General features: G+C 35.4%; 1 protein-coding gene across 1 annotated transcript in view; it reads right to left on the bottom strand.

Moving 5' to 3' along the window:
- Positions 1-4,498: 4,498 nt before the first annotated feature.
- Positions 4,499-26,162, bottom strand: part of Abca5 (ATP binding cassette subfamily A member 5) — a 63,964-nt gene continuing 42,300 nt past the window's right edge. The window contains 16 exon segments of the mRNA XM_048446113.3: positions 4,499-4,791; positions 5,504-5,559; positions 6,764-6,843; positions 7,177-7,326; positions 8,416-8,535; positions 9,350-9,444; positions 9,560-9,635; positions 10,184-10,359; positions 11,544-11,635; positions 11,726-11,843; positions 12,058-12,184; positions 19,868-19,959; positions 21,131-21,205; positions 21,932-22,066; positions 22,414-22,527; positions 24,470-24,640. Coding sequence (XP_048302070.3) covers positions 4,684-4,791; positions 5,504-5,559; positions 6,764-6,843; positions 7,177-7,326; positions 8,416-8,535; positions 9,350-9,444; positions 9,560-9,635; positions 10,184-10,359; positions 11,544-11,635; positions 11,726-11,843; positions 12,058-12,184; positions 19,868-19,959; positions 21,131-21,205; positions 21,932-22,066; positions 22,414-22,527; positions 24,470-24,640 — 1,785 coding nt within the window. The 3' untranslated portion in view covers positions 4,499-4,683.

The raw sequence follows: 26,162 nt of genomic DNA, 5'->3' as shown, positions 1-26,162 counted from the left end.
ATTTTGAACTCATTCAGTTACAACTGTGATTTCATTATACATTAATGTGTAAGAATTTAAATATAATCAGTAGAAAACAAATGTCAAGCATGTATTTATTATTGTAAAACAGTATTAGTCACACTGGTAAGGGTATGACTTGATGGCAGAGCACTTGCCTAGGACGCATGAGGCCCCAGGGTCATCTTCTCGTACAATGCATTAAAGAAATTCCTATCCAACAACCAATGAAAATTATCACTCAATACTTTATCCTACAATTGTATGTCAAAGAGATTTTAATAAATAATGGCTGGTGCAATGTTCCAAAACAATAATGGTGTCATTCTGTTAGTAAAACACCCTCACAGTCTATAACATTTAAACTAACTCAAAGTAGCAGGTACTCAGCTCAGGGACAGACAGAATGCTTACCAAACACAAGCTCCTGGCCCAATCCCAAGCACAAAAAAGAAAAGAATTTATCATATTGCATATCATAAAGGGGAAAATTAATATATATTCATTTTAAAACAGCAAAGTAAAATTGCAACTCTGTTAGGAGGGTTTTCAGCCAGGCTTTAAGATCAGAAGGTAAGAGAGTCTGAGAGATCTTAGAAGGTTCTATTATTATGTGGTTATTAGATAAAATATAATAGTAAAAATATGTATTATCTTAATTTAGCAGAAAATACTGAGCTGTAAAAACATGAAACCTAAGTTGTACTAGTTCCCAACCACAAGTTGAAAAATAAAAGTCTGAACTTTGAGAAAGGCCCGCTTAAGCGGTACGTAACTGCTGATGCTAGCTCATCAGAGGGGCCTTTCATCACCCCAATTATTAAAGAAGCAACTGTGATAAAACCATGACTGTCAGGCTTCATGGCGTTTAGAATCACTATGGAAACATGCCTCTTGGTGTGTCTACAAGGGCACGAGAGTCCACATTTGTGTAATTACAATAGCAAGCACATGTAGCCTAGTTTTAAGATGTTTTGAATTCTTCAGAACTTGACCTCTTAACATAAAAACAGTCCTTAATTTGTTGAGATTCAGGAAGAATCTAAGTAAAACAATCAGATTAACTTTAAATTTTAAGGAAATAGATAAAAACGTATTCACTATAAATAAATGACTGCTGTTTGGATAAAATACATTTAACATAAAAAAATAAACCTAAGTTTAACTTTAAAGTATGAACATAGTTAAATCACAATTCTTGCCAACATTTCATTATCCCTTACTTAATACAGGTCCTTAAGAAATAATACTATTTTAGTTACAGAGTGTAGCTTCAACTGTTAATTTAAGTCATGCATATAATTATGAACACTAAGTAACAAAGCATCCATTTCAGTAAAGAAAATAAAGTTTGTAATGGATTTTTAGCTCTTAAAATTTATTATTAATAATATAAGCACATTCATTTTTTTAAAGGGCAGCATTGAGAATTGTTTACATACAATACATTATGAATAGAAAATAAGTTAAATTTTTACCTTATAAGAATAGCTGATACAAAAATAATTCACCTGAGAATACATTTTCATTTTATGTAATATGCTATTTTCAAGGAAAAAAGATGGAAAACCAATGTTAACAGTATTAAAATACATTAAGAAAAATTTTTCACTATCTTAAAAAATCAATGCCTACTAATAGATACATGAAAACATATAATGGCATTTTAACAAAAGCAAAAAGCGAAATCAGAATGAGATGTTGAGTGGCCAACAAAGAAACATGAAAACAATAACACTACCCTAGTAAAATTAATTGTGCTCCTATAAGATACTTTTAGTACTAGCAGCAAAGCATCTTCTTACCATTATTTAAGTATTTATCCTTCTTTTAATAGAATACAAGATCTTACAGAGAAAAAAAATCAGTTCATCATTCTACCTAAAGAATTCATTTCACAGTCACTGAAAGGCATGCTGAAATAAATTACTGGAAAAAAATGTTTTAATGGTGAAATCCAAAACTGTCTAAAAATAATTTTTTCCAATTAAATATAAAAAAATTTTGAAACAAAAACCCACTGCTTTTCACTAAAAATAAAGTGAGAGTGGGGAAGACCCCACACAAAGTAAATTCAGAGCACTGAGAATGCTTTTCATTGCTGCCAACTGATTCCTCTCTGCTGAAGACAACATTGCCTTCAACATTCAGCCACTCGGTAGAGCTTTGCTTGATTCTACTTCTAATATCTGATCACAGATGGAAAAGATAAGGCAGGAGGTGATGCTGCTGTTTGTATTCATCTTTTGCCTAACAAATATAGTTATCCGTTTACTTGTATTGATGTGGAACAAAGTTCTGAGAGCAATGATTTAGATATTTTAAAATAAACATATGTGCAAAAACAAACTATACACTGCAATATGATAAACTTCTATGTGACTTTCTGTCTTCTTTTGTTCCAGTTCATTTACCCTTGCTTTAGGAATAGTTTAAATGTTAAACTGTTTAAGTTGTATTTCTTGAGTCAGTTACTACTTTAAAAAGTTAAAGGGGAGGGTTGGTATGAGCTTTCAAAAGAAAAACTTAATTCATGACCAAAATACATTTCCCAAATGTGTGAACACTAAAAGCTCTATTCAAAGGTCTTATCTAAAATTTTACAAAACTTTGTGTTATATACAGAAAAATAAAATAACTGGATCAACACAACAGACAAGAAAATGATTAGACAATATAATCTCAACTTCCACCCCCTAAGAACTGTACTTTACATTATCACACATTCAGAAACGTTAATAGAAAATGGAAAACATTAATAGAAATGGAAAAGCAGGTGATAATGGTTCACCATCTTTATGAAATAACTCTTTCTTAGAATGGTCAAATGCTTCAAAAAAAAACTAACAAAACTGACCTTTTTCAGTAACTGCCCTAGTAAACTATAAATACAGTTTTTTTGGTTTTTATGTTTGTTTGTTTTAAGGGTATGTGTTCTAGGTTACAGAGTTACAAAAATCACACCCCAAATGAAAGGTCCAAAGTACTTAAATACTAAAAGATAGCTCTTCGGGTTTACGGCACCATTTAATAGTGACTTGCTTAGGAAATACAAAGTGCTATTTATATTTATCAGCAAAGATAAACACTTCCTCTTAAATGTTTTGACTATATTTTCCATGTAGTAATCATTAGCTAAATGTAAGATTCTAAAGAATCCAAAACTATAATTTGGTCTCAGGAGGCAAGCTACTGCCAACGAGATCTTAAGAGAACTTAGCTATGGGTCATAAAATTCAAGCAGACTTGTCGGATGGCTCATTTAGAATAGAGTACCTCTGAGATATGAGACTAACCAGATACCTTTGAGAAGATGGACAGGAGTTGTCAAAGCAATGGAGGGAAGTGCTCATCATGTACCTTATACTGAGAAAGGAAATTAGCCTAAAACCACAGGTGTTTCATTAACCAACAGGATTAAAAGTTCACTAAGTCTTCCCAACACAAAATAATAACTTCATTGAAAGCTTGACTATTTGAAGTAAGTTAGTATCAAGCCCTCTGTTCTTGACATTGTTCTTTATGTCTCTTTAATGCAAAAGTCACACCACAATATGTTTTTGCAAAGCTAACACTTTTAACAGATTAAAATATAGTATCAACTACCATCATTTATATTAGCATACCTGTCATATATGAGTCATATAATATTTCTAAGATTATATTATCATATATTTAAAATCTGTCATAAGGGTGAAACTCTGATTTTTATATCTTAATTTAATCCCTGAAGGAGTTACTATATTCTATCATGTTCTAAGGTGATTAGAAGGTGACCTTTAAAAGAAATAGATACACTGATACATTGATCTACTTAAAACTTTAAAGAAAATCAAGTAATAAAACATAGCAATAGAAATGGTCATCCAATAAATTTCTTATCTAAGAATAAAATCGAGCATGCCCTTGGTGAGGAGTTTTTAATCTTCATCGGGAGTCTGGGGGAAGATTGGACTAATTCTCCTCTCTCTACAGGTATCTGTCACCGTCATTTCAGAAAACCAGACTATTACACACTAAGACGCTAGTCATAATCTTTTTGTGAATTACGATCACCAAAACACATTTGAATTTTAATGTGGCAAAAGAAATGTAACTTGAAACATATAATTGGTCATATTGAAAATCACTTATTAGAATGACTTTATTTTATTTACTGTGATTAAGGACTGCCACCTAGTGGATGTACTCCTCATCTCTGAACTTTCACAGATGCCAACTTCCTCTAAGAGTCTCTTTTACAAATAAATTTTAAAGGAAAAGCCAAATTTCTTCTTTGTTTTAATTCTCGTTTCTATTGATTAGTCACATATTGGTCTTTTTAAATTAGCATATCTTAAAATTATGTAAGATAATATAAACTTACATATTATTCAGAATTATTCTTTCATAATTTCTTTAAGCTGTTGAGAAGTATTGTTTTGTGAAACAATAGTGAAACAAAAGTGAAAAAGATGGCATATTGACTATATTCAATATACTTCAGACATAAACATGCTGCTTGACAATTACACACAAATTTATTTAAAGAAAGCAAAACAAACAACAATAGCATATAAATTAAGGAGTTTAAGAAACTTCCAAGTGCTTTCATGTTTCTTCAACTACTATTCAAGTAATAAACTTTTAAAATCGGTTAAAAAAGAATAAATTCAGTGTCAGTAAGCAGTGTGCAACAAACATTCAAAACACTACTCTATCTTCCTGTGTTCTTTCCCACCAAAGTGTGCTGTTCAAAGTCCCACAACTATTATCTTCTTCCTCTTGTTCTTTGGTAAGTTCCACAAAAACCTAGATAAGAGGGAAAAAATTATTCTATAATTCAAAGGACTTTTAACTGTTAGACATGATACAATGTCATAACTATTAAAAAGTATCAAGAAATTTATTGATTTTAATACTATTCGAACAAATCAAATTACATCCATAGATACAAAGACAATTGTATACTTAAAAGGTTAACAAATTATCTGATTAATATATCAAGTATTTTAATATGGAATACTACTATGAGTCTTTTCAAGTATTTACAAAGAGAAGTAAAAAGCTATTCAAAATTAACAAGATAAAGTTCACTTGAATTATTCAACATTGTATGTATATAGCAAATAATCACACTGTACTCAATAAACATAAATAATGTGAGTTTTCAATTAAAGGTATTTAAAAATAAAATTGAACAAAAAGCAAAGAGGAAGCTAAAGTTGTAATTATAATTGTAATTATAAACGGGAGTGGTGAGAAGGCTCAGCTTTTCCAAGTCCAAAGACCTAAGTTCAATTACCAAGCCCCACATGGTTGAGAACTGATTCCTACAAATTGTCCTCTGGTCTCACAAAAATACTGTGGCCCTTGTATACTCATACCCACACATGAAATAAGTACATTTTTTAATTACATAATTTTAAATGTCTATACTATTACTCCAAAATATAATTCTAAGCAATTGCTAATAGACACACCTAACTATGTAGTAATCTTTTCTAATTTAACTTTACAGTACCTGTTCCAGTGTTGCTTGAGAAAAGCTATATTCTTCAATGGCAAAGGTGTGTTTTGCTATTAAAACATAAAAATAGCATTTTACTCAGTGATATTTTTAAGGAATGAAATGGCAATAACTTGTAAGGTATCTACTCTGTTTTTTTTAAAAAAACCTCTGTAAATAAGTCATCCAAAACTGAGGTTGTTCGGGCATCTGCACTGGCCTGACTACTAAGAGCATCTCCTGTGCACATTCACTGCAGCCCCTGTCCACCTCCCATCGCTCTCTCTCCTCTCCTCCCACCTTCTTTCCATCCCCTCCCCTCCTCTCCTCTTCTGCTACTCCTGACCCCAGAGGCCAGTCTCCCCTCTCCCCTTTTCCCATTCTCTTTTCCCCAATAAACAACCCCTCCACCTGAGGTCTGTCACATCTGTCTGTTCTCTCATGTGCCACTTTTTTATAAATAAAACAAGCTGCCCAAATGTTATTTCCCTCAGTCTCACTCTTTTTCTCTCTCCCATGCCCACTACTGATTCTCAGCTCTAAACAGTCAGGATTAATGATTGTTTAATGTTACTTGACCTAATTCACATTTTCTAACTTATCTCCACTTTCCTTCCTGTACCTCCTTTCTCATTATTTTTTTTGTTTTTATTATGGTGTCAGATCTGTACCCCCTGCCCATTCTCCAAACTCTAGTATATAGTCTGTCCTTGATTCTTAAATTAGATTCTGACCACTGGTCATTGTAAGCTTTCCTACACTCACTTCAAATTCCTTTGCAATCCAATCTAATACCAAATTCTGTTAGTAAATTTATTCCTGTAAGCATAAAGACACTACAAGGAAAGTAAAAATTTCAGAATTGATAATTAGTCTACAGCTATCATGGTGATATATAAGATAAAAGATTTTGTCCTATTTAGAATTCCCACAGAGAATGATAAAAATTCTATCTATGTTTCATTTTTTTATGTTTCTGAGAATTACATGCGTGAGTACTGAAGATGTATTATTATACTTCCTTCTCTCCCTCAAGTCCTCCCGTGTCTCCCACATTCCCTCTCAAATTCTTGACCACTTAATTCTTTTTTAATTATTGTTACATATATGTATGTGTTTATACACACATTCATGTTTACTTATCTTAGAATAAAATAATGAAAGATGATATTATTTGCTACAACTACAATAATCTGGCTCCCAGTTCTAAACTTCCTAAATAGAATCCTTCCATTATTCGAAAACTATCTTACAATATTCTCAAATGCTACTTGCCTTCTTCCAACTTAGCAAAGGATTGTGAGAGGGACTGAACATCTTCTTTAGGAATTTTATAAGCCAAAATAGAAGAAAAGCTGAAAAACAAAGATAAATACAGAAAAAAAAAATAAGACTCAACTACTGTGTATGTTTGAAAACTGAAGTTTAATTGTTTTAGATTCAAATTCAAATTCTAAAACTATACTTTGTTATTCATTTTTCTAAAAGTTTGTGTAAAATGATAAGGTACACCATGCAATTGTACCTGTGAAGTACACACAAACCTCTGCCTGACAGCACAGTCCAGTACTGGTGACAATAAAGCACATGGATAAGATACTCAGAGACAGGCGGACAGAAAGCTGAAAAGATAACCTTTAATGATTTCTACTCTATAAAAAATATTAAATATATTTAAAAGTTGTTACCTCTCTTGGCGGCTTGCATTTGGGAAAATATATTGAATTTCTCTTTGAAGGCGGTCTATTTCCAGGTTTTCTATCCAGTCTTTTAATTTAATTTCCAAAAAGTAGCCTTTGCCAAACTTACTCTTTAGATGTTGTACTGTTCCAATACATCTGAAGTAATTTTTAAAAGAAAAAGTTAAAGTTTCTTGATAGTTTCACAGAATGGTTTCTCACTTAAATCTATACCACATCTTTTGGAGAACATGGCTCTGGGAGTTATTTACATGAATAGCAAGTTGTAAACATCATGCAGCACACACACTATATCTAGCCTCATGCTACCTAACATTTTCTTCTTCTATTTCTAGGACAAATTTGTCAAAATCAAGCAATCTCCATTACATAGATCTAGCTGAGGTTAGAGCTGGGTTTATTTGATTTTGTTAGATTTCCAGTAGTATCTTTTCTGTTCCAGGATTCTGTTTCACGCTGTATTTAGTTGTTATGACTTTTGTTTCCAAAGTTGATGACATTTCTTACTCATTCCTTTTCCATGACTTGTAATACTGATCACATGTTTTATTGTAATGCCCTTCAGTTTGTGTCTGTTTGTTATTTTCCTCATGTTAAGCTAGGTTATGACTGCTGGACAGAAAACCGCACTCTGAAGCAGGCTTCTCATTACTCGATGTCCTGTTCAGGGATGTGCAGTACCTGTACACACTGCTTAGTTACGATAACTGTAAGTTTTTCAACTGTGAACATTTTACTTCCCCTTTTCCTTAATCAATTTTCTAGGAGAAACTGATTATATTCAGTATAACCTGGAACAGGAAAGGGTAAGCTTCCTTTGAGGGAACCACAGAGACATATTTTATTTGAAATTATTGTGTAAGGTAAATTTGTCTCTTTGCCCACATTTATTTATTCACTCAATCATTTATTTATGTAGATATAAACTCAAATATTTATCTTATACTTTGTATTATAATTCAAAATAATTCCTATTACTTTAAAATAGTCTAATAATTTTTAAATAACAAACAAAGGGCTGAAAACATACTAATACAGGTAGTTGGACATAGTTTGTAAAAAAACTTATGTGTTTCCAAGAAATTACACAGAAAGCAGATTTTAAAAACTATAAGAATTATGCTTTGACACTTCAAATTAATGCATAGTTTTCTAAGTTTTTAAAAGATCACACTCAGAATACAGCCTAAATTCCTTCTCTGAAAGGTATGCTGTTTACACACCTACCTTAGCTGCCCAGACACCATAATGGCCACTCTGTCACAGACGGCCTCCGCCTCTTCCATGTAATGAGTCGTCAGAAGAGCAGCCCGCTTTTTGTTTTTAAATGCAGTTCGGATAGCTCTCCTACAAAATATTTTTTAAAAAAAAAATAAGTAAGAGGAATATACCTGTTTGCTAATAGAGATAAGTAGTTTTTCAAATCCAACTATTTGACTAAAACTTACCCAATATCAATTGCTATAAGTTATTATATCCTACCAAACTATGATTTTTCTATTATAACTTACTTTTCTTTAGTTTGAAAACTTGACAAATGCAAAGAAATTTCATTACTTCAAAGATATACATGGGTTTAAAGTGCAATAACCAGGCTAGTGTACAGCTCAGAGGTACAGGACTTGCTTACAATGGACAATAGCTTGGTCTCAATCCCCAGCAGTAATAAAAAGGGAGAGAGAAAACAAAAGCATGAAGGAATGAATCAATGTATGATAAAATGTGATTTGTGTTATAAAAAAGCTGCATATTCATAAAATTAATATACATCTAAGTTAAACCTTAAACTTTATAAACATGGAAATTAAGCATCAAAAATTATTCAACCAACTAGTTCTTTAAACTACTACAATAAATTATAACACTGAAATTCAAAGCAGTATTATGAAAAACATAATCTACCATTAAATGACTGGGGAAAATCTTCCAAAACTTAATTCAGAAAGTAGAACTATTTATTTTAATAACCACTGTTCTGTAGTATATAAAATGTCATTAACATTTCAACAAAGATATGATAAAAGCTTTAAAAGGCTAAATATCTAATTACTATTTTATAAAATCAAGATGTATACATTGCTGACAGGAAGCTATCAGTTACAATACTGTAAATCACAATGATGTCATGCACTGGCACAAGGGCCTGTAGTCTCATACTCACCACATGTGCTGTTTGGCTCTGGGGTCCATACCTGTGGATGGCTCATCCAAGAGAGTAACCTGTGGGTTCCCCAGCATACTGAGTGCAAAACACAGCTAGATGGAAGAAAGAGGGAGACTGGACTAAGACTTCACTCCGAGGATGTTTGTCTAGAGAGTGAAAAGCACTCAACTAGTAAAACAGATGTATTTGTTATCTAGTGAAAAGTACCTTTCGCTTGATCCCTGCAGGTAGTTTCTTTATAGTTTTCTGAAGATGTTCTTTCAAATCAAGGGCATTTGTTATTCTGTAAAATGGTCAATAATAAATTAATGTACCTGGATTTGTATTAATTAATATAAATATAAATTATGCATGATCACTAACATTGTTCTCTGTAAGTCACTTAGGTAATGTTTGGTATAATTAGGTAAGAAAAACGCTCCAATTCATATCATTTTAAACAAGCTAATTGTCTTAATAAATTATTCACTTAATTTTCACGTCATTTATGGGTACCTTCCTCCTATAATTAGAAATAGAAAAATGAAGCCAGGCAATGCTGGCACCTGTCTTTAATCCCAGCACTTAAGAGCAAAGGCAGGTAGATCTCTGAATTCAAAGTTAGCTGGGGCTACATGTAAGACTGTCTCAAAATATAACAAAGAATCAGAAAAAATACAAATAAAGAGTTACCTTTTTAATAGGTATCATAATTTTGTAAAGAATACATGAAAATTATAATTTTCTAAGTAAATTATAATCTACAAAAATGATGTTGTATTAAATTTTTAAAAAACTAAAATATACATTTCCTGACCCGCACAGCAAAAGCAACTGAAGATGATCATTTACCGACTTATTACTTCTTTCACATCACTTGCACTCATTCCTTTCACAGCTCCGTAAATTTCAAAATGTTCCTGCAGAGTAATATCTGGCCACAGTGGGTTTGCTTGAGGGCAGTAACCCATGCACTTAGTGGATTCATCATCTTCATTTGAATGTGAAATATAATCACCTAGAAATATCTACAAAAATCAAACCAAATTTTAGTATCGTTGTTTAATTTGTATTGTGAAGGAGACAGTAAGTACATTCATTTAAACTCCTTCCCTCAGAAACCATACTACCTAGCCAGTGTTTTACTGCTTTTTAAAGGCGCCAGGACTTGCATAGCTAAGTCAGAGTTTAGAGATAACGGCCAGAAAACGTGGAAGTTCTACACTGCTGAGTGGGAATCACACCACAAGTACTGCCATCATGAGGCTTCCCCGAAAATATTTAAACCAACGAGTTAAAGAAAATAAATAAATCCTTTGTATTTCTTGAATATAGGCTATAATTGACATAAGGAATAGCTCAAGAAAAATCTCAAAAGAGTATCCTTGTTACTCCTAGGAGGACAGTGCGTCTGTCTGTCTAGTGTGAAGAGAACAAGGGGAACAGCAGGGAAGGAGAGCAGCATAGACGCTGGGGGTTCCATCAATTCCATCAACTGGTAGCGCACATGACTATAACTGAAAACTGACAGGTGTGGAAGGAGCAGGGGGCAGGCCTACTTTTGTCCTGCCCGGCTCCCACATGGCTAAGCTTTCACCCGAAATAACAACACACAAATTGTATTCATTTAAACACTGCCTGGTCCATTATCTGTAGCCTCTTATTGGCTAACTCTTATATATTGATCTAACCCATTTCTAATAATCTGTGTAGCACCAACCGGGAAAGATCCTAACCTACGTCCATCTTGGGTCGGAGAGTCATGGCATCTGCCTCATTGCCTTCTTCCCAGCATTCTGTTCTGTCTACTCCACCCACCTATGTTCTGACCTATCAGGCCAAGCAGTTTCTTTATTAATTAACCAATGAAAGCAACAGGAATACAGAAGATCCACCTATATCAGACAGAGTCAAGACTAATTTACGTATCTCCAGAAATTATTATAACTGTCTTTGTAAATGGGTAGATAAACCAACCCTGAATGTAAATAATTATTAAAAACAGAACTGTATGTGTCTATTTGTGTGTGAAAATTTCACAATTTGTATTACTTTCACAGATGACCAAAATATCTTAATCTCATAAGTCTATACAAAAAATACTAAAACACATGAAGTTAAACCATCAAATTCACAATTTGTCAATAGTAAACTTATCTTAATTAAAAATATAAGTTATATTAGACACAATCCTCACTTTTACATATCATACCTGGCCTGAAGTTGGTTCAATATCCCCAACCAGAATATTAATAATTGTGCTTTTGCCAGCACCATTTGGACCCAACAGTCCCAAGATCTCTCCTATAGAAATTGAGAGAAAAATTATATATTAAAGACAAACTAAAAATAAAAATTACTTTACTGAAAAACTTGAGAAAAATAAATACCAACCTTTTCTCACAGAGAATGAGACGTATTTTGTTGCTACTTTCTTTGTTTTTCTTGAATGAAGAAAATCTTTCTTATCATCATATTCTTTATGCAAATTGCATACCATAATGGCTGGCTTCTAATAGGCAAAATAGGTTTTATAGTTATAAATTAGATGCTTATCATTTCATGCCTCATATATGTATCCTAAGAACTATATTCACTTTTAATAGGGAAGTATACAATTAAATTTCACATTCATGTGCAATGAAAATTATTTATTAATTCATATGCCTTTGGTAATTTACTATTTTAGACTTAATATGACTTAGCAATAATAATAATCAAGTTACCTCCTCACAACACTGGCAGCTCATCAGCTCTTTAACCTTCAGTCTTTCAGCTTTGACATCTTCATCTTCATCCGCATTGACTGGTGGTTCTGGAAACTTCTTAGTTTTGGACTTTTGTGAGAAGGTCCTAGATACATACAAATAGTAGATGGCTACATAATTAAAACATTAAGAAATTTAGGCACTACATAGGGGAAAAGGTTTTAAAAGAACATCAACATGACTCCTAATGTTAGCCCTGAAGAGTAAAACTCCAAATGGTAATTTTCACTGACTGTTAGTACCTAAATGACATTATCCAAAGCTATCCATTATTCAATATGATAGCATATAACTAGTATGTTTAAGGTATTATTCCACAGGAAGAACAAACAGAGGCTGAAGGGAGGGCTCAGCAGCCAAGAGCATGTACTGCTCTTCCAGAGGCCGTGAGTTTGGTTCTCAGAACCCACTTCAGGAGGCTCAAAACGCTCTATAACTCCAGCTCAAAAGGACCTGTGCTGCTCTCCTTGGCCTTGGCTTTCACACACACACACACACACACACACACACACACACACACACACACACAAATAAATTTTAAAAGTATAATCTTTAATTTAAAAAATAAATATTTTCTCCAAAGAAATTATAGTCTGAGTACATATGAAACTGTTTATGAAGAGTAGATAAGGCTGAAATAAAAATCTAAAGGAATACTTTCTTTAATAGCAAACAGAGAACAAATTACGTGCAAAGAAATTTTTGAATAGGAAGAGGGGTAAAGAGATAAATGACGGCGGTGGTGTACACGTTTAATTCTAGCACTTGGTAGGCAGAGGCAGGTTGATCTCTGTGAGTTCAAGGTCAGTCTGGTTTACAGAGTGAGTTACAGGACAGGTTCCAGAGCTACACAGAGAAACCCGGTCTTGAAAAAAGAAAGAGAAAAGAAAAAGAGGTAAATAAAGGGGACATTATAGAAACAAAAGGACAAGAAAAGAACAAGGAAGAGGAAGTCAATTACGTAATTAAGCAAGCTAAGACCACAGGGCATGGCAAAGAAACTGAAGACACTATCAGTGGCGAGTTAAGAGGAACCCAAAATTTTATGAAATTAAAGATAGAAGGTGTTTGAAATATGAAAACAAACAGAGGTATAAAGAGCCAGAAATGAATTTATATTTGAAAAAGATTTTAGGTCCTTTTATGTATGGAAGAAAGTGTAATTCCTCTTTTCTAAGTTTAGATTCTGAAGGAAGGGGCTGGAGATATGACTTATTTCGGTAGTGTCTGCTATATAAGCATGAGGATCCGAGTTTGGATTTTCAGCATGTGCTGAATTTGGCAGCACAATTCTGTAACTTCAGTGCTGGGGAAGGAGTAGAAGGATTCTTGGGGTAGAGAGATTGCGGAAGATGTCAACCGTCAGGCCTTCACATACACACGCACTGCACATGCACATACACACACTATGTATGTGCTACAGCACACAAGCACACGCACATGGTTCAGAAGAATGGTACTGCAAGAGAAAAGAGGACTGATAGACCCAAGTTCTTAAGTACAGGGGTAAGTGATCCTCCACAGCAGAAGGTCACCTCTTCCTCTGGGACCGGAAAGGCAAAGCAGATAAATTTGCAGATATTTGAAATTAAGTATAGAAAGCTCAAGATCCTTGTGTTCACAGGCATGCACTAAAAAAAACCAGAAATGTTAAGCATGAAGACTTATTTCTTCAAGGAAAGAGATGTGTACCTGTTTTCTATCTGGAATGCTTGGGTGTGGGTGTTGTTAATAGTCTAGTAATCTATGCTATCTCCAGGGCCAGCTCACACCCAAATCCCCCAGACTCTTGCTCCTTTGACCTATATATTAAGCAGTATTTCTCAGTCAAAAGAACCTTTCCTTAGAGGAGATGTCACATGTACTTTGTAGCTCTGTATGACCAAAACCGAAACCATACCTGATCCTCCTTAGGCCCTAAAACTATAGAACTCATCCTTATAGAAGCGGTCACATGTAGTCTGCAGAAGAATTCTGATGTAGTCATGCCTTAAGCTTTCTCGAGCACATGGGATTGAGATCACTGTTACCAGGAAACTTTTTTCCAAAGTTGTATTCTACTTAAACCTGTCTAAAATAAACTGCCTGAGTCATTCTCTAGACGTCTGAACCAACTTTGACTAAATAAATCATGCTGAGCCAGATCCTCTGCTGGCCATGGTGCTTGCAACAATTAAGTATTATGTTTTCAAGATAAACACCAATATTAAACTAAGGAGCAGGTTGTGAGATAATCTGGGAAATTTGAAGAATACAAAAAAAGTTTGGAGTAGCTATTAAAACAAAACAAGAAGGTATTAAACAGGAACCAGCACCTAGGCCTATAATCATCCCAAACCCAGATGTCTCACTGCCAACCTGAGAACACAATCAGCAACAGAAGGAGCAACAGGCACTGGCAGAGCCTGGTTAGCCATGAAGCAAAGCCTGAACAATCCAACACAGCTAAAGCACAAGAAAAGGACCTTAAAACCAATTTTATGGAGATGATAGAGTTCCTTAAAGAAGACTTAAAGAAGGAATGAAAAACTCTCTTAAAGAAATTGAGGAAAAGACAAAAATTGGAAATAAACAAATTCCTTAAAGAATGCCAAGAAATCCAAGGAAAAGAAAACAAACAAACAGATGAAGGAACTGTTCAAGACCTGAAAATGAAAAAAGAAGCAATTAAAACACACACACACACACACACATACACACACACACACACACACACACACACACACACATGCACACGGTGGGGGAGGGCCTGGGTCCTGTCTCAAAGCAATGTGCTAGACTCTGCTAATTCTCCATGGGAAGCCTTACCCTCTCTGAGGAGTGGAAGGGGGTCTGGGGTTAAGGGAAGGTGGGAAGAATGAAAGGAGGGGAGGGAGTGGGAACTGGGACAGGTATATAAAATGAAAAAAGACTTTTTTTAAAAGAATTAATTTAATAATAATAAAAAACCACAAATGGAGGGATTCTGGAAATGGAAAATCTTTGTAAGCAAACAGGAACTACAGATACAAGGATCACCAACAAAATACAAGAGGTGGAAGAGAGAATCTCAGATGTGGAAGATAACAATAGAAGAAATAGACATAATTGAAGGAACTCAAGAAACTATACATCAACAGATAAAACAATTCAATTAAAAATGGGGGCACAAATCTAAACAGAGAATCCTTAACAAGATTCTCAAATGGCAAAGAAACACTTAAAATGTTCAACATCCTTAGCCATCAAGGAAATGCAAATCAAAAGGACTCTGAGATTCCACCTTACACTTGTCAGAATGGCTAAGATCAAAAACACAAGTGACAGCTCATGCTAGTGAGATGCAGATCAAGAGGAACACTCCTTCATTTCCGCTGGGAGTGCAAACTTGTACAACCACTCTGGAAATCAATATGGCAGTTTGTCAGAAAATTGGGAATCAGTCTACCTTAAGACCTAGCTATATCATTCCTGGGCATATACCCAAAGGACACTCGACCATACCACAAGGACACTTGCTCAACTATGTTCATAACAGCTTTATTCATAACAGCCAGACACTGGAAATAACCTAGATGTCCATCAACCAAAGACTGGATCAAGAAAATGTGGAACCTGACAACAGGGTCAGCTCTAGTGTGCTGACTAGACAGGATGTGGGGTGCACTCTCCTATGTGCTGCAGTTGATGTGGGGCAGGTCACTCTCATGACCCTGGAACCAGCTCTCTGTCTCTCACCTGACACAGGTAGCAGGGAGTGGAGGGTAGAGGGCATCTTTCCCTCACCCGTCACCACATGGCAGACGAGGGACAGGTAAGCCAGCCCTGAGAGTATAACAACAACAGAGCTGACCCTGCTCTCTTGTTCTCATTCTACCTACAGTGGTCAGGAGAGAGGGCCCTGTACCTTGCCTGGGCAAACAGTAGAGCTGACCCTGGTGATGTGAATGAGGGGAACCTGGGTTTGTGGGCCCAAGAACAGAACTGGCCCTGATCCTTGCTGTAGGATGCACTAAGCTCGCTAGCTGAGTCAGTGCTGGAGAGCTTGTCTGGATAGTGATGATGAGGTAAAGCTATCAAGTTGGCCAACTCAGCTACCACCAGGCCCAGAACCAGGGCTGTGAGGTGGCCCACTCCCACATCTATCGAATCTATGAACTGTTGGAGTATGTGAAGAAGATGAATCTACAGATCAAAAACAGCAGGATCTTCATGACACAGTACAACAGGGCATCCAAGAAGAGTTCTTCCAGTGAGAGCTCACTATCGGTGGGGTAGCAGAAGGCAGAGGACTAGAGCCAGATCAGACTCACGGCAATGAACACTTACAAGTAAAGATGAATGGATTAAAGGGTAAACTGTGTGGCTCAGTGGGCCACACCACAGCGTCCATGACAAGATTCTTCCTTTGTTTGTTTGTTTTTTTTGGTGGTTTTTTTTTTTTTTTTGGTTTTCCTTTTAAATTTGGTTTTGATTTGGTAGGTGAGGTAGCAAGGACAGAGGGCAAGGAGATAGGGAGATAAGTGAGATCAGAATGCACAATGTGAAATCCACAAAGAATCAATAAAAGTAAAAAAGAAAGAAAATGTGGTACATTTACACAATGGAGTATTACTCATCTGTTAAAAACAATGACAGCAGAACATTTGCCGGCAAATGGATGAAACTAGGAAAGATCATTCTGGGTGAGGTAATTCAAACCCAGAAAGACAAACATGTTATATACTCACTTATAGGTGGCTATTAGCTGTAGAGTAAAGAATAACCATGCTTCAATCCAGACCCAAAGAAGCTAAATAACAAGGAATGATGTGGGATCCCCTCTGTATGCTCTGAATACCATTGGTTAATAAAGAAACCGTCTTGGGCCTGTGCAAGGAATAGAGGTAGGTGGGGAAAACTAAACTGAATGCTGGAAGAAAAAAGGGTAGACTTTTTTCTTCTTCCTGAAGAAGTCATGGAGCATCCGGAGACACATGCGCTGAAACTTTGCTGGTAGGCCACAGCCTCGTGGCAAAACACAGATTAATGGAGATGGGTTAAATTAAGGTAAGTGTTAGCCAATAAGACACTAGAGCTAATGGATCAAGCAGTGATTTAATTAACACAGTATCAGTGTGATTATTTCAGGGTTAAGCAGCTGGGAACGAACAAGCAGCCCCTCCAACAAAGGAAGGCTTAAGTTCTGGGACACATGAATCTCACTGAGAAGGGGAAAGAGAATAGACAACACAGTACGTAGGGCAGAGGTCTGGATCAGGGTTGGGAATGGGAGAGATGAGAGGAGGGGAAGATGGAACACATAACTGCAATCCGGGGCATCTCTGGGATGAGCTAGAAACCTAGTACAATGGAAACTCCCAGGATTCTATGGGGATGACCCTGATTAAGACTCCTAACAATAAGAGACCCAACCACATAACCTCTGACCCACCATCTGTCCTGACTACAAGATATGCTGGGACAAAAGTGGCAAAGAAATTATGGAGTGGGCAACCAATAACTGGTCCACCTTGAGACCCATACCCTGAGAGAAAGCCCACCCCTGACAATGCCTGGAGGGCCAGAACCCAGAGGTTAGACAGCCCAGAGACCTAGAATAGAACCAAATATGACTGGAAAAAAAGAAAAAAAAATCAATGAAATGATTCCTAATGATATTCTGCTATACTCATAGATTATTGCCCAGTCTAAATGTCATCAGAGAGGCTTTACCCAGGAACTAATGAAAACAGATGCTGAGAACCACAGCCAAACATTAGGCAGACCTCAGGAAATCCTGTGGAAGAGGGAGAGGAAGGATTATGGAGGCCAGAGGGGCCAAAGACATCAGGAAAAACACACAGAGTCACCTGACCTGAGCTCATGGGGATTCCCGGAGACTGAACAGTGAACCAGAGAACTTGCATGGAACTAACCAGTGCCCTCTGCACATGTGCTGCAGTTGTGTGGCTTGGTCTTCTTGTGGGACTCCTGGCAGAGGGAGTGGGGGCTGTCTTTGACTCTGCTGGCTGCTTCTGGGACCCTTTTCTCCTGCTGGGTTGCCCTATCCAGTCTTAATAGGAGCGGAGGGGCCTAGTCTTACTGCAACGTGACATCCCATGGCTGACTGATGTACAGGGAAGGGGGAGGGAGTAAAAAGAGGAGACGGGAATGTTGGGGGTAGGGACTAGGAGAGAGGAAAGGGAAAGTAGAAACTCTAATTGGGATGGAAAAAATAATTGATTAATAAAATTTTGAAGCATTAAAAAAATTAAAAGAATGCCAGTGGCATGGCTCTGACAAAGTTAAGTGGGTGACACAGAGTAGAGAGTCCCTGACTGGTTTGGAGAATCAGAAAACAAAGGGGTTGAGGTATTAGAAAGACTATCTCTGTGAATATAAGAATCTTTTCCACAAATATCAGCAGAAGTAGGGAGAGGGGGAATAAAGAGAGCCAGACCTAAGTTTCTCAGTGCAGAGGGAGAGTGCATTGTTTACTAAGCATCACACACTCATCTGAACTTCCCAATGTTTACATGCATTAACATTCTGATGTTAGAACTATAAGCTAACAAGCATTACACACTTACTATCTAAAGCATCAGTGTTTATGTATATTAATACTCGGCAAGAACACACAAATATGAGAGCTACAAAAGCTAGTATGGACATTTAGTTGTCCAGTGTCTGTATACAATAATATTCTGCTAATACACAAATGAAGCAGGTATAAAAGGGCAGGTGCACACTAGTTTATTACCAACACCTATGTTTCACTAAACAACAATTCTTTCAGTTTAACATTACCTAGTAAAGGTACTGAAGTTTGGAGAAAATACTTGCATTTCATCTAACTATATATAAAATACATAAAAAATTTAGAACTCAATATAAACATAATGGAACCAATTTTTAAAATTTAACAAAAATTTATTCCCTCTCAGAAGACATCAAAGTGGACAACAAGCATACGAAAAGGAGATTCCAATGCTATTTAGCAAAATTAAATTTAAAAAGTTAATGAATCACCACTCCAGTATAAATGAGGAACTTTCCAAAATCATTCCCCCCGTGAAACTCTATATAATAGATATAATTTGCTATTCAAATCCTAGCAATTGAGCCAGTGAGATGGCTCAGCCAGAAAAGGTGTCTACTGCCAAAACTGATGGCCTAAGTTCAATCCCTGGGACCCTCATGGTAGAAGGAGAGAACAGGTTTTTCTAGCTGTCCTCTGAGACCCACAAGCATTCTGTGGCTTATGCATACTCACAAACAAACAAACACAAAATAAATACAAGTATAATAAAAATAAATAAATAATTCAAATTCTAACAATTTGAATTTTTTTCAACAGTAAAAAGCAGTAGCTATACAATTTAAATATACTTAAAGTACTTAATAGAACCACGGTCTTTAGTGGCTTAAAATCTTAAAACATTTATTTTCTTAAAAATGTTTTATATGCATTATAGAAATATCCAGAATGAACATGCAGTAAATGTGTGAGGGACACTACACATTAATGTATATTCTGAAAAAAGAAACAAAACCAAGAAATGACTATATGCTATCTATAACTCCAGTAATGTGAAGTGTACAACAGGCAAACATGCTGAATATAATAGATTAGTTGTTGCATAGGGCTAGAGGCATGGGAAAAATACAGGAAAGTGACTGGATACAATTACTTGGAATGCTGGAATTGTTTTAAAATTACATTGGTGTTTAAAAGTATGGTAATGGTTGTACAATTCTGTAAATTTACCAAAACTTTAAAAGTTAAGTAAAAAAAAAATTAACTAACCTGAAAAAGGGATCCTTTCTTATTGATCTGCCTCCATGTTTTTTCTCATAGTGTTGTAGGAGGAAAATCCACAGTATACAGTGCAGGTAGGGCTAAGAGAAGAATATGTAACAGTTTATGACTGAATCATCACTTCTTTGCTTTTCCAACAGAAGGAAGACTTCAAAGATCAGGTTCTTTACCATAACCAGAGGGGAGAATCCAATTGCTATGTGTTCGTTGTAATAAAGATAATTAAAAGTAATTTGTCTTTTTTATTTTCTGAGTGATGGAGACTGAACTCAAGGGCTTCACAGATGCAGTGCTTGTGCCCGTCCACTAACTGCAGCACCAGTCATATATTTTAGTACGAAGAAAGCAATGTTATTTTTTTATAAATTAATTCTTCATATATTTTTTATCCCTATAAATTCATTTACTGTCAATTTAACAAAATATAATCAAGCTTAGCTGGGAACTATGTCACTAACTTGTAATCTCAGCACTAAGGGATCTTAGACAGAAAGACCATAAAATCAAGTCGGGCTGGGCTATCTAAGACCATGTCTCACAAACAACCGAAGACTTTGTTCTTCCTCTGAGAAAGCCAGTTTTATTAAAATAGAATCAGCAGCATTGAAAAGTCAAGTGTACTGAACTGGAGATAACTGGCCAACAAAAAAGGTATTTCTACAAAAACGCAGATTCACTATCATTAACATACTTAATTTACGGGCTTGTTCATTACGCATTAGGACAAAAACTAAAAATAAAACAGAAACAAGTCGTTTGTTTCTAACTGTCTGTGCAGCCCAGCGATGCCCTCAGGCGTCTGATGGCCGTACGCTCAGCTACGAAGTGTTGGGACGACAGGAGTGCATCACTACACCTAGTTGCTCCTGTGCTAGGGATCAAAACAAGAGCTCCATCCATGCCAGACCAGCATTCCTGACAGCTGAGTCATGTCCTAACCAGTTCTATTTTTGGCTTTTTACTTTTTTAAATTTTATTTTATATTTTAGGTGTATGAGTTGGGCTTTTGTTTTGTTCTGTTGTTTTTAATGTCTGTGCACCACATGAATGCCTGGTGCCTGTGGAGGCCAGAAGAGGCATCAGATCCCCTGGAACAGGAGCTACAGTTGTGAGGCACCATGTGTGCTGGGAATTGAATCCAGGTCCTCTGGAAGAGCAGCCAGTGCTCTTAACCACTGAGTTACATCTCTGTCCACACAAATACTCTTAAGAGCACACAAACACACAAAAATAGACTTTTCTCTTTCTTACCATTATAACAGCAACTAAAAGCCTATCCCATGGGCTGTAGGTTTCCTCGGTTTTTGATATATTCTTCCAAGAACCCTAAAACAAAACACTTTTATAACATGTAGAAACAAGTATTTGGCTTAAATGTTTAATATATTTTAGGCATAAACATGTAATCTCTATAAATAAATTGTTCCTATTAAAAGCTGTGTTGTGTCTAACTTAAAATCTTCCCGCTACACAATATTTCTAAAAGCAAGTATAGTCAAACATTTAAACTAGAGTGGAAAAAGGAACTTTCCAGAAGTCATAAACTATAAGTTTACAACTTAATTAATATAACATTTCTATTATTTCTTTGTGAATTTCATACAATTTGATCATAGTCACCCCTATTCTTCTCAATTATTTATTTTTTTAATCAGATGAAAATATCTTCGATTTATCCATGACCAAAATTAATCTGATGTTTTTCCTTAATGTTTTCCTGGGGGAAGGGATCATTTATACTTAATTTTTTCTCATCATTTTATAGTATATTACTTAATCCTTAAGAAATTTCTAAAAAATGAAAAATAAAATCATACATCTAATTATGCATATCCAATTAAGCATCAGAAACCATGCAGTGAACATAGCTTTTCTCTTCTGACAACCTGAAGTCATACATGAAAATATCTGTCATTTTAAATTCCTTTATATAATCAAGCAGTAACAGTGAATCTTATATTTGTTACTATTTTCAGTACAAGAAACAAGATATCAAAGACTAAGAAATTGATATCTAGACTTTAAAGTTTCTGGAGCATCTCCTAGACGTACCTTTATGAAAGAGATCAGGCAGCCCAGGAGTGGGTAGATTGGAATGGCTATGCAAAAGGTGTAATGAAGAACAGCTGACACTGAATATCTCAAAAAGAAGGTGAGTTCAGTGATTGCAATACACACCAGTGCTGTCTAAGGAGGAAACAAGAAAATAATAAATGACAGAGTAGTTTAAAATGTCATATAAACTTTTCACAAATTATGCCTTGGCATCAACTATGTTTTTGATTCTCAAAGAAAACATACATCCAGAAATGATACTAAGCCAGGAAATATCAGTATGTTGGCATCAATTGCTAGTTGTGAGCTATATCCCTTGGAGTAGATGGTGGAAGAGCAATACACCCACTGGGAGAAACTGCCAGTTCTCTCCATACACTCTCCACTTAGAAAAGATACATTACACCCTCAGCACCATCATTAAAGCATGCATCAAAAACTGATTCAGAAAATTGAAATAAAATAAAAGCATGACTTACCACAGAATAGATAAATGACCAAAATTCCTTGGTATTTAAAATTTTCTTAAAGGTGAAAGAAGCAACATAGGTAAACAGAATAACTGATGGTACATAACCAATAAGGCAGAAAACCTGTAAATCAGAAAAGCACGTTCCATAAGAATATGAGTAGTTTATAACACAATATAAAAATCAGTCATATTAAAATATTAAGAAATTTTTGTTTCTCTAATTTCACTACCACAACTGTCTTTCTACTTATTTGAAGAGCTACAAATCTATAACACTATTTAGCCAATAAAAATCATGCTTTAAATTACTGTTTTAAGTAACTCCAAGTAATTTAACCTCAGCATTATTTGTAATTTTTTTAATTTTTTAAAAATTTATTTATGTTTTATATATGTGCGTTCTGCATGCCACAAAGGGCATCAGATCCGATTATAGATGATTGGAGCCACCATGTGGGTGCTGGGAATTGAACTCAGGACCTCTGAAGGAGCAGCCAGTGCTCTTACCAACAGGGCACTCTTTCCAGCCCCTACTTGTAATTTTTTTATACCAAGTAAAATGTTCTCTCATGCCAGGTGGTGATAGTACTCACCTTTAATCCTAGCATTTAGGAGGCAGAGGCAGGTGGATCTCTGTGAGTGCAAGGCCATGCTGGTTTACATAATGAGTTCTGGGACAGCCAGGACTACGCAAAGAAACCCTGCCTTGAAAGACCAAAGCAAAACAAAACAAAACAAAACTTCTAATTATTTTATTATTAAAATCAATTATTTTATTATTAAAATCAAGCTAGTTACAATTGACTAGTTTTCAAATATTTGGACCCATTCTTTAAAATTTTTTAGGTGTGTTTATTTTAACATAAGAGGTGCGTAGCCTGCTTATATGTGTATGTACACGTGCATGACCAGTGTCTATGCAGGTCACAAGAGGGCAACAGGCTGCTTTGGATTGGAGTTACAGATGGCCAGGAGCCACCACGTGGGTGTTGGGAACTGAGTCCAGGTCCTCTGCAATAATAACAAAGTTCCTTTAATTGCTGAGCCAGTTCTCCAGCACTTAGCAACTATTTTGATGTAACACACTCAATATAACTTTTATTTGTTTGTTTGCTTTAGTGAGGTTTTTTATATATATTTTTTCAGATGGGGTCTCACAATGAAGTCCTGGCTGACTCATCAAGTAGAACAGGCTAGCCTCAAACTCAGAGATCTTTCTGCTTCTGCCTCCCAAGTGCTGGGATTAAAGGTGAATATTACGATGTCTGGCTTTAATATAACTTCTAAGATTATTTTACAAGGCAGAAGTTAATATACCAAGTCCAAATGTTCTCTAGCAAAATCAAGGTTTGCATCCAACATCCTCATACATAGCTTTATATTGTTTTGCTTTTTTTTTTTACTATAAACCATTTAGCAAAAGGAACCCTTAATTAGACATTTCCACAGATCATGAATGCTAGTTACACATTTCTTTCACATTTTCAGACAAATTTAAAAATTAGAAGGAGTTTCTTTCCCAGAGCTCAAGAGATGATACACTGGTTTAGAGCTAGGCCAGCTGTAAAACTAGAGTTCAGATTCTAGTATCTTCCTGACAAACCAGTTGGCGCGTGAATTCTGGTAACTAGAGCTCTGAGGGATCCGACACCCTCTATGGCTACTGGCTTACACACACACACACACACACACACCCCTACACCCATGTGCACATTACTTGAATCAAGTCTTTTTAAGAAACTAATTACTTTCTTGTAAAATGTTTGAGTGTGGCAACAAGGAAGGAAGACTGTATTTAGGTGCCTGATGCAAGAAAGTAAGTAGTCTACATGAAAGACCACGACAAGCTTCAGGGGATTATTTTTAAATGGTAGCTTGCATTTTTTAAATCACTTGCCATAAAAATTGAATTAAATGTACCATATACAATAGCAAATATTTGTTTCATTGTTTTAAAATATATACACATTATTCTACCTGACAACTGTCATATATTCATACATAAATAGATTTTAGAATATATTTAACTATAAATATCATGAACACAACTGATGCTAACTTACCACAGCAAGAAATTTTACAGGATAAAAATACAATCCATGACGAAATGCAAATAAACTTCCCAGCATCAAAGTCAGAACAACAAAGAAAAAGGGAAAATCCACAACAGCCTGTCCAACCCAATAGGCTGATGGCAGAAGACCTGAAAGTTTAAGTTGAGTATAAGCTTTGATCTAAGAAAAAAAAGAAAGAAAAACTATTAAAATCTTAAGCAATTGGGGGCTGGAGAGATGGCTCAGTGGTTAAGAGCATTGTCTGCTCTTCCAAAGGTCTTGAGTTCAATTCCCAGCAACCACATGGTGACTCACAACCATCTGTAATGAGATCTGGTGTCCTCTCTGGCCTGCAGGCACACATGTAGGCAGATATTGAATGCATAATAAATGAATAAATATTTTTTAAAAAAACTTAAGCAATTTACAAATAAAAAGCAAGCAAACTATTGCAGAACTTTTCATTCCAATCAACAAAACAAAAAAGTGACTTTACATGCAGTCATTTTAGCCCTTAGATAGGTTCATTTATAAGATTTATCAATTTCAACAAAATGTTTAAGAATCAGAATGTAATAAGATACAACAAAAGGTAACATAGAAATGGTGGGTATGCGATCAATGACAGCCAAACATGTTCATATGAAACTATGCAGAAATAAAGAAGGATATATTTAAATGGAAAAGGATTCTCATGTTCAAAATATATTTTTAATAAGAACATATAAACTGCCTAATATCCTCTGGATCTTTACAGAATTTCAGATTATATGTGAAATTTTGTGCAAAGAAAATATATTTGAAAACATTTTAAATACTTTTGAAATAAATTACATAGTACATAAATGCATGGTTTTCATACTAGTATTTTCCTGTATATTAATAATGAAATCAGTTTTTCTTTTCATGCTCTATTTATTTTTTGTAAAAATCTTTCCCAAATTCTGATGCCTAAAAAATATTATTCCTAAACTGGGTGTTGGTGGTGCACACCTTTAATCCCAGCACTAGGGAGGCAGAGGCAAATGGATCTCTGTGAGTTCAAGGCCAGCCTGGTCTATAAAAGCTAATTTCAGGACAGGAACCAAAGCTACAGAGAAATCTTCCCTCGAAAAACCAAAAACCAAGCCAAAACAAAACAAAATACTATTCTTTTGATTTGTACACTTCTAAAACTATCGATTCATAATTTAAGAGTATTAAATCAAAGAGCAGACAACAGAGTGGGAAATGAAAACAAGAAACAAAAAATGTGTTAAGAGGAAGAAGTGGCACACTGGAGAGATGGCTCACAGGTTAAGATCACTTGGATCCAGAGGTCCAAGATTTAATTTCCAGCACTTATGTGACTCACAGCCACCTGGAACTCTTATCCCAGAAAATCGGATGCCTTCTTTGGGCCTCTGTGGGTCTTTCAGGCATATGATACATAGATACACATCAAGCAAAACTGGTGTTCATACAAACACCTATATGCAAACATTCATAGTACTGTATGTGTAATTGTGAAACCCAGCAACATTTCAGATGTTTTTTTTAACAAGCAGTAGTTACACAAACTATAATACACCCACACCCTGAGATAGTTCTCAATAATAAAAAGGAATGGACTACAGACACTCTTGACACAAATTTCATGCATTTCAAGAAAGCACTAAGAAGCTACGGTAGTATAATAATAATAAAAAATAAAGTCAAATAC

The sequence above is a fragment of the Myodes glareolus genome, chromosome 9 (assembly GCF_982192425.1).
Source record: "Myodes glareolus chromosome 9, mMyoGla1.1, whole genome shotgun sequence".
NCBI lineage: Eukaryota > Metazoa > Chordata > Mammalia > Rodentia > Cricetidae > Myodes > Myodes glareolus.
The sequence above is the reverse complement of the archived record's forward strand: the minus strand, read 5'-3'. Positions and strand labels throughout refer to the sequence as shown.